Here is a 9455-nt window from a genome sequence, read left to right as displayed (position 1 = left end):
TGCTGCTTATTCGCAACAATGTTCGCGACATCTTTACAGTTGCCTCCACAGCTTCGCAGGTGTAGACGCGTATACGGGATAATTTTTACATTTTAGCAGATAAACAAACATCGGGGAAGCTAGGTAAGTTGAACAGTTTGTCCGAGAATGTTTTCTTCTCGCGGAAATAAGTTTTCCGACAGCTGCCTAAGTGTTGATCAATTCTTGCGCAATAATATTTGCTTATTTTATTCCTACCTTTGGCATGCTTGACCACTGGTTATGCTTTATTGCTTAATGGGCGAGAGGTGTAAATCATTATTAAACTGTAAAACTTAGTAGTCTTAGTCATATTCCATAGGTATAAGTACTTGTGGTGATTGCCAAGGGTGACGAGAGTGACAAGTAAACGGACAGGCAGTCGACTTACGTCTTCCTTAGTTTAAAATTAGAATAACAGTTGCATTCCGGTAAAATTTGTTCATGAAAATGGCTAGGGTTTCTGAAATTTTCGCCGAGAAGAGTTCGAATGTGTTTAAATATGATAGAAGTACAAGGAAACAAGAACTGTAATAAATGTTGATAAAAATAATGTCATCAGAAGAATAATATACTCGTTTTAGTGACCCTGTACAAAAGAATGTCTGCAATGAAATTTGTTGAACGATGAAATCTTTTAAAAAATATGAAACCATTTGTCGGTGACACAATTTTTGGTCTATATAAATAACCAAAAATTTTGTTGTGTCTACATTTTCAATAGATTGCCCATCGACTCTCACAACATCACTTTTTAAATGACTGACTTTGAGCCCCCTCGCAATAGCGACTTAAACCAGTGGATTGTGAAACATGGAGTAAGTGCATCAAACATGGGATTGAAATGGAAAAAGGATGTGGGACGCTGATAACTGATGCTAGAAAATAATATATCTATAGGTCATCTGACTACGAGGAATATGTCTAAAATTCACGAATGAAATTGTATTGTAAATAGTATTTAATATTATTCTAATAAATAACGTCTAGTAAAGCCGCTGTCATAAAACTTCCATTCATAAAACTCGCCTTTTATGAATGCAAATTAGTTTGACCTTAATTTAGGAAGGATTCGAATTTATCTGAACTTTACGGTATAATCTTTAAACTGTCCGTTCTATACTGATCCTTGCCATTGCATATTTACATTTTATTACTTTCTCAATTTAAGAAATGAAGTATAACTGGGTATTATAGAGTTTGGAGTAGAAAAACATATTTCTACGTTTTTCATGCCTCGTCTGAGGAGGCAATAGTCCGGAGGAGACTCTGAAATAAAATAAATGATAGAATAATGAGGACTGGCTCTTAACGAGTTAGGGACCTATATTTCATTTGCGTGATGGAAAACGTTTTGTTGCAAGCCTATCTAAAACTGAAATTTCGTTTTTGAGTGCCTAGTATTATTGATATAATATCAACAACAACACTTTTTTAATTTAATCAATGCTCCACTGAAATTCTTGTAATAATTGTATTAATTAATATTTTAAAGAGAATTCTGTATCTGTATCCGAGCTCGTCGAGATGACATTGAACTGTGAGATATGTGAAATGCGATTAGGCCGGTCAGATGTGACCGTAGAATGTTTTGTTTGTAAACAACAATATCATAATACCTGTTTGGAGTCTCCCTACCCAACTGAAGTACTTAAACTTCAGGGATTTTCTCACCGGTGTAATCAATGCTTGTCCGGTGATAACACAGAATCCGATAATACTATAAAAAAGTTGCTGGTGGAAATGAATAACAAGATCGATGTTATGCAGTCCAATATTGGTGACCTTAGATCCACCCAAACAAATCTACAGGTCTCGATTGAGTTCCTTGGAGGGAAGATCGACGACTTCAATAAAAAGATGATTGAAATGGAAAATTCAGTCAAGGAGATACCAAAGATTGAGTCAAAGGTAACAGATCTAAATAAACAAGTATGTGAATTGAAATCATCCATGAATATTCTACAGCAGCAAGCAAGAATGAATAATCTAGAAATAAATAATATCCCAGAAAAGTGCGGAAATGATCTACGTATAGTAAATAACTCAGGCTTTGGTGCTCTTGGTACCGAAAAGGATACCTTTCAATCTTACAAGAGGGTTGCCCATATGAATGCTGATAACAGGACTCTATAATTGTTACTATGAAATCCAAAAATGATAAAGATGCTGTCATTGCTGCTATCCGGAAAAAGAAAGGTCTTAAATTAAATGAAACAGGATTATCCCGAAATGATTCGGCTATATACATCAATGAGCAGCTGACATTTGAAAATAAAGGGTTATTCAAGAAAACCCGCGATTTTTGCAGAAAAAATCCAGGAGCCAAGTGCTGGACTTTTGACTGCAAAATATACTTGAACCACAAGGATAAAGTGATACAAATATTATCTGAAAACATGCTGAAATGACCTTGTGTGTGAAATTTTAACGTAAATTTAATATAGTCTTTTTTCTAGTTTTTAGAATGTGGGTGGGATGAAAACAAAATTGCAAGAGTTTTATTTATCTACATTAAGTGATCAAGCGGATGTTTTCTGTGTTACTGAGTCTTGGCTCAATATAATATTTTTGACTCTGAGTTCATTGATACAAATTATTACGAAGTTTTTAGGTTGGATCGAGATCTACTTAGATCAAACAAAAAAGATGGTGGGGGTGTTTTTATTGCAGTCGCGAAAAAGTTCGAATCAGAAGCACATTTTGATTGGAGCTGTGATGGGATTTTTGAGGATCTGTGGGTGGAAATTAAGCTGCAAGCATCTGTGTCTATTCTGCTGTGTTGTGTATATGCACCTCCCGAATCAAGTGTTGAAAATCTCAATGCGCACCTAAATAAAATTTCTAGAATTGTGCAGATGTGTCCTGCAAAAAAATGTGTTATTTTGGGCGATTACAATGCTTCGAAAGTAAAGTGGATATTCGATAGTGGCGATAGTTGTTACGTACCCTCAGAGATATCTGGATTATATGGTGAGTCACTCATTAATTCTTTCAATTTAATTAATGTTGATCAATTCAATGGCGTCCCTAATGATAATGCAGGATTTTTGGACTTGGTCTTTAGTAATTTTATAAATGTTAGCGTGACGAGGTCTGTGGACCCTTTTGTAGTGGAAAGAGTTACTCAACATAAATGTATTGATATTTTGATTGATACAAACATACAGGAATCACTTAAAGGAAAGTCTAGTTTTGAGAAACTGAAATACAGGTATGCAAACTGTGGCGTAATAAACGTAGAGCTGTCACGTATTCCGTGGTTGGATCTTTTTAAAGACTTGAAAGTTGAGGACTGTGTACATATATTCTATGAAAGGTTTTACGGGGTGGTCACGGATAGTGTTCCGAAGAAAAAAGTAAATAATAAATTTCCTACTTGGTACATTCCAAGTACGAGATCGCTTATTAAAGAAAAATATAAACTACACCAACGATGGAAAAAGTACAACAATCCTGTTGATTATGTCATATTCTCTAAATTGAGAAGGAAGGTCAGAGCTGCAATAAGCACAGATTACAAAAACTATGTTAAAAACACTGAAAGTAATCTGAAAGATAGTGTGAAATCATTCTGGAGTTTTGTAAATAATAAAAAAAAATCAAAAAACTTACCAAAATCAGTAACGTATCAAAATCGTAGTTTTTATACTAATGTAGATATCTGTGCAGCATTCTCTGATTTTTTTTCGAGTGTCTATGAACCTGATACAACTCCTTCGAGAATTCCGTTGTTAGAACCGCCATGTGACACTGTTGTTTTAAATTTCATATCCGAGGACCAAATCAGGATCCAGCTAAGTAAGCTTGATATAAATAAAGGCCATGGACCTGATAACCTACCCCCGATATTATTCAAATCATGTGCTGAATCTTTAGTGCAGCCACTTTTTATTATTTACAACAAAAGTTTATCTGAAGGGCAGTTTCCAACTATTTGGAAGTGTGCCAAAGTAATACCTGTGCACAAGAGTGGCAGCAAGGTTGACGTCACAAACTACCGACCTATATCTATTCCTTCCGTTCCAGGGAAAATGCTGGAAGCTATAATTACCAATGAGTTATTTTTCAAATTAAAACATGCTCTTGGAGATACACAACATGATTTTTTTAGGGGTAGGTCGATTGCTACCAATCTCTCACTATATGTCCAGGATGTTTCTGAGGCGTTAGATAATAGGGTGCAGATAGATGCCGTGTACACCGACTTCTCAAAAGCTTTTGATAAGGTTCACCACCCAACAATGTTGATCAAATTAAAAAATTTCGGTGTACACGGTTGTCTTTATAAAATTCTTCAATCCTACATCAGTCCTCGGACTCAGTTTGTAGAATTGAATTCTGCAAAATCCCAAACGACCCGCATCACATCTGGAATTCCTCAGGGGTCCCATTTGGGACCATTGTTATTTTCACTGTTTATCACAGATGTCAGTAAATGTTTTCTCTTTGCTAAATCAGCATCATCAGCAGATGATCAGAAATCATACGCGCCCGTGAAAAGCCTTAACGACTGTCATAAGTTTCAAGAAGATCTTGATCGTTTTTATGAATACTGTGTAAAAAATCGTCTATTTTTAAATATTGATAAATGTTACTGTCTTAAGTTCAGCAGGCGGATAAATGATATAAACTTTGACTACACATTCAATGGTGTAAAAATAAAAAAAGTAGAGCAGATTAGGGATCTTGGAATAACTATAGATGTAAAATTAAGTTTTGATATCCACATTGAGAATATAGTAAAAAAAGCTTATAAAAATTTAGGTTTTATATTAAGAGTTAGCAAGGAATTTCAGAATCACAAATCGCTTATTATTCTATACAATTCCTACGTTCGATCTCACCTTGACTATGGCGGTGTGATATGGAGTCCTCAGTATCATAAATATATAGACAGAATCGAGAGAATACAAAAAAAAATTGTTTTCCATTTAAATTTTAGATTTAACCGTAACTTACTAACTCATTCGTATGAAGCTAGTCTTAATTTCTACCATATACTGAAGTTATCTGTTAGAAGAATTATCTCCAGTGCTATATTTTTGCATAATATTATTAATAGTAGGATTGACTGTCCTTTACTGTTGGAAAAACTCTCCTTCAATGCCAGAGTCGTTATAACAAGAACTCCTTCATTATTTTACGTGCCTAGATTTAATACAAACTTAGGTAACAATTCCCCAATATCTCTTTTACATAGACATTACAATAATTATTTTTCGCACATTGACATCTTTGCGTTATCACTTAATTCGTTTCGAAATCAAGCAATTAGGGTTTTTCTATAAATTTATTTTAATTTTTGATTTGTTTTCCTTATTTTTTCACATTTGTCTTTTGTAATTCACGCACTTAATATACAGTGTTAGTTTTGGTTTAGTTTGGTAAGTTTGATTGTTATTATTTTTTTTTCTTTCTTCTGCTTATCGTAGATATAGGTAGGTACTTACTTATAAGTTTTACTTTGTTAATTAAATAATGGTATAATTGTTAGTGTGTCCTTGTAAATTGTGAAGTTAGTTCTTCATGTTAGGGCACCTTTGTAATAAATAAATAAATAAATAAAATAAAAAAAAATAAAAATAAAAATAAAATGAATAAAATAAAACGGATCTAAAGACGAGAAGAACTAATATTTTAGTTTTAGTATTCGAGGAATTTAATAATTTAGAATATTTTATGCCATCGATATGGTTTATACCGCATATATGAGAGCGTAAACTCTTTTACGTGATGCGACCCAGCCATATTCACTTAAAATACCTCTTTTAGCAGACAACTACCGCGCTTTCATTTTTGGAATATTCTCACCACAAAAGGGTAGCTACACGTGTAAAGTAACTCAAGCGTTTCAAAGGACACGCCGAGAATATTGTGTTAGAAAAAAGGCACATTATGTCCAGTAATGGTGCACAGTAAAAGGGATATTAAAAGTAACGTTTTAACACGCTTTTGGAAGTGGACAAAGCAGTTTCTTCGAATCTGTACGAATGCATACCGCAACAAAGAATAGAAAACACTTCGGGGGTTGAGTTATTATTATTAACTATGATTTGGACGAATTTAATAGACTTGGCGGTCGAAGCTCGCACCGAAATAAAATCTGCAAATGGGTGCTGTTATTTAAATATTTGTTAAGATAACTTTTTTATACCTAACGAAACTTGAAGATCATCAAACTTTCAATCATATAGGGTAAAGATGCGTCAACCCGTTACTATCAGATTGTTTTTGTGTTGTGTTCACATATTTTATTGAAACTTGATATGTATAATTTTACCGTTCGGTTACACTTTTTATGTTAATCTTGCAAATAGAAATTTCATACTAGCAGAAAAGAGCGGTGTTTCACTAATACGCCCCCAAATTTCTACATAAATTTCTAAACTAACCTAAATTCCCGACATCGGCCTATGACCATAATGCTTATTTCGTTTAATTCAAAAAAAGTGACAAACTTAGAAGCTTTGGAAGGCGCCTATGATAGCTAAGTTTTGGTTAGTTGCTGTTTGTTGAACAAATCTCCTTTTCCAAAAATAAATCATTACTTTGTGCTCAATAGTGCATAGTTATGGGACACCCTGTATAATACAAAATTACCTAATAAGTACTTATAAGTTTACTAAAATAACTGATGATTCACTTTGTCAGACTAATCGAAATAAAATAAATTACCTCGTTCTGTTGAATTACTGCAAAGCTTTTTATATTGTTAATACAAAAATTCTTTTAGAAAAGTTCTTTATTTTGGTTTTCCATATATGTAAACTAAATTAATCAATGTTTTTTTTCCAGAAGAGCTCAAGCTCAATCTTGCGATCTCTGTTCTTCTCAGCTTACATCTAAGCCTTTCCTTATATTTTGAAACATGCCTTTCTTCATAATTACGCTGGCGATTCTCAACTGCTTTACTATTTAGCCAAACGAAGTGCAACTACAAAAATTAACGAGGACCTCTATATATGTTCTGCTAAAGCTAAATGTCAATAAGTCAAGTCATCATATTAATTTGACCACAAAAACAAATAGGATTGAATGACGATATAGAGTTTAAAACTGAAGCAAAAAATCTGGTGCTATGGAATGATACTAACCTACGATTCACAAAACATGTCATTTGGCTTTGTTAATACTATAATGGATTGCTTGGAAAACGATACCTAAATAGTGAGATAATGGGTCCCAGCCTTAAATTATTACTTAAATATCAGTATTTATTTAAAGAGAGATATCTGATGCTAAAACCTATAACATACCTTCTCAATCTTACATACAAAAAATTAAAAACCAATCAGCCGTCATGTTTGCCTTAAAGCTTTGTAATTTTTAGGTAGTTAAATAGTATTAAAACAATTAGTACAATCAGTACAATTAGCAGTAGATAGATTAGCTTGTATTGTATGTCCATGTGTTTGTTTTTCTTTTCTTGTCAAAACTACCGATATTTGATATGGTGGGTTCTATTTTTAGTATATTAAAATATCCATGGGTAATCTTTTTTTGTACAAAGGGTTTAAGTTGGGTCCCTTTAGGTAATGCTTTTTCTATTATCCTATTTTTTTAAATTTGTCATTATTACATTGCAAATTTTCTTGCTTTTTGGATAATAAAGATAATTAAACTAATAATAATGGAATATGATGCATAGCCGAGTGGAGCAGGTGTAATTCCAGTACCCGATCAATAATTCTCGAATAATGCAGTTGATAGACCATAAAATTTTAAAGCAATTTGATGGCGACAAGGCGCTGCGTACCCGGTAAATATATTCCGTTTAATATGCTAATAAGGGTCCCGCTTTATTCGAGGTTTCCTTAATTAGATTGCGAAAGTAATAGATATTCAAATTTAGTATTTACACAAATGGCAAAGCGAAATCAAATTGCCTTTAACGGGAGAATTTATGTAACCCGCCCCTATTCCGTCCAAAGGCGGAGGGCCTTTGCTGCCTCTAAATTAATTTCTCAATGGCAAGTAAAAACACACAACAGGCGTCCTCATACCTTACATATTAAATACACACCTTCGTCTAGGATCGTTTGACACTAAACTATGGTTAATTAAGATTGAGCGGACTGGCGTTTATGAAGTTAGACCTTGGTTGGGGCGAGGTTGCGGAATACACCTAAATTAATACGAACTGGATTTAGAATTATTTGATTTGGCTTTGTGTAAGATGAGTTAACCATCGAAATTAAATTAAAAGGTGTTGGAGGTATCTTATTTCAACCCGACGCATATCAATAACTGCTGCTTACACTAACATTATATATGTGTAAATAAATGTTTGCAAATAAATCCTCAGCTTTAAGTTTTGGTTCAGATCACGTAGGAAGATTTCAATAGATAGTTTAATATAAGGTCAGCTTAATTTTATGTATTAAAGATTAGCAAATTCATGACATACAAAGATACTTTTTTTACATGCTGCCATATACAGATATAGAAATGGTTCTTCTTTACTGCGAATATTATAAATACTTGCATCCTTAAAAATGTCCATCCAAATGCTTGGAAACTTGCAATGATTAAAATTAAATTGAATTAAATCAAACATTTTTTAAAATTTTGATGACACACCAATAAGAATTCTTCATTGCCTCTAAAATTGAAGAAAAAAAATCAGTTTAGAGAATACTGGTGTATGCATGTAAGTTTCCCTAGTGCGTTGATTTGCAGTTACCGTGGCTTATCAGCTTTGGCAAATTGTAGGGCTAGACAGTTCAGACCAAATAGAACCCCAAGGTTCGATCATGGCTCCAATTGTCCTCTATTTACCTCTGTAAACCGATGAGTTATATATATATATATATATATATATATATATATATATATATATATATATATATATATATATATATATATATATATATATATATATATATTTCCACAATAATTTGAGAAGGTTTAACCAACCTCATTATATTGTTGAATAAAAAAAACTAACCCTAAAAGTAAATCTTGCTTAAAGCAACATAGCCATTATCGAAAAATACGTTTAGGTCTACAAAATATATGGGCTACTAGAGATACGCCTTGCCTGATAATGCAGGAAATTACGAAGAAACGGTGAAAAATTTTAAGCAGGCCTTATCAACATGATCCTATCATCAATCATTAAATTTAAAAAAAATATTTTTAACTAATGACATCTGTAATGGTAAGTTCTTACTTTCAACCTATAAAACCTTGCGGCATTCAACAACCAACATGGCGCAGATCCAATAAAATGTTGAGGTATTTTTAAGAGTAACCAACTATATATTAAAAAAAAAAGAAAATTCTTGTCTTTGCTTTGCTTACGGCATTATGAAATACCACCGAAAACTTATAAGTTGACTCACGCATAGCGACGTAGTGTTGAAAAAAGAAGGCAAGTAAGTTATAGAATAACTTACCAGAATAACTGGAACTTGAAATTCTGTGTATAAATT

The 9455-nt window shown here is 33.0% G+C and overlaps 1 protein-coding gene across 1 annotated transcript; it reads left to right on the top strand.

Annotated features, from left to right (window-relative positions):
• Positions 1-1545: 1545 nt before the first annotated feature.
• On the top strand, positions 1546-8807 carry LOC132708341 (uncharacterized). The gene is made up of 5 exons (XM_060680665.1): positions 1546-2083; positions 2692-2991; positions 3064-3564; positions 3757-4296; positions 8701-8807. The coding sequence occupies exons 1-5, from the start codon at positions 1546-1548 to the stop codon at positions 8805-8807; spliced, it is 1986 nt and encodes a 661-aa protein (XP_060536648.1).
• The last annotated feature ends 648 nt before the right edge of the window (positions 8808-9455 follow it).

Source organism: Cylas formicarius, unplaced genomic scaffold (assembly GCF_029955315.1).
Source record: "Cylas formicarius isolate icCylForm1 unplaced genomic scaffold, icCylForm1.1 PGA_scaffold_10__41_contigs__length_53128322, whole genome shotgun sequence".
Taxonomy (NCBI): domain Eukaryota; kingdom Metazoa; phylum Arthropoda; class Insecta; order Coleoptera; family Brentidae; genus Cylas; species Cylas formicarius.
Note: the sequence above shows the minus strand (reverse complement) of the source record. Positions and strands in the feature narration are given on the sequence as shown.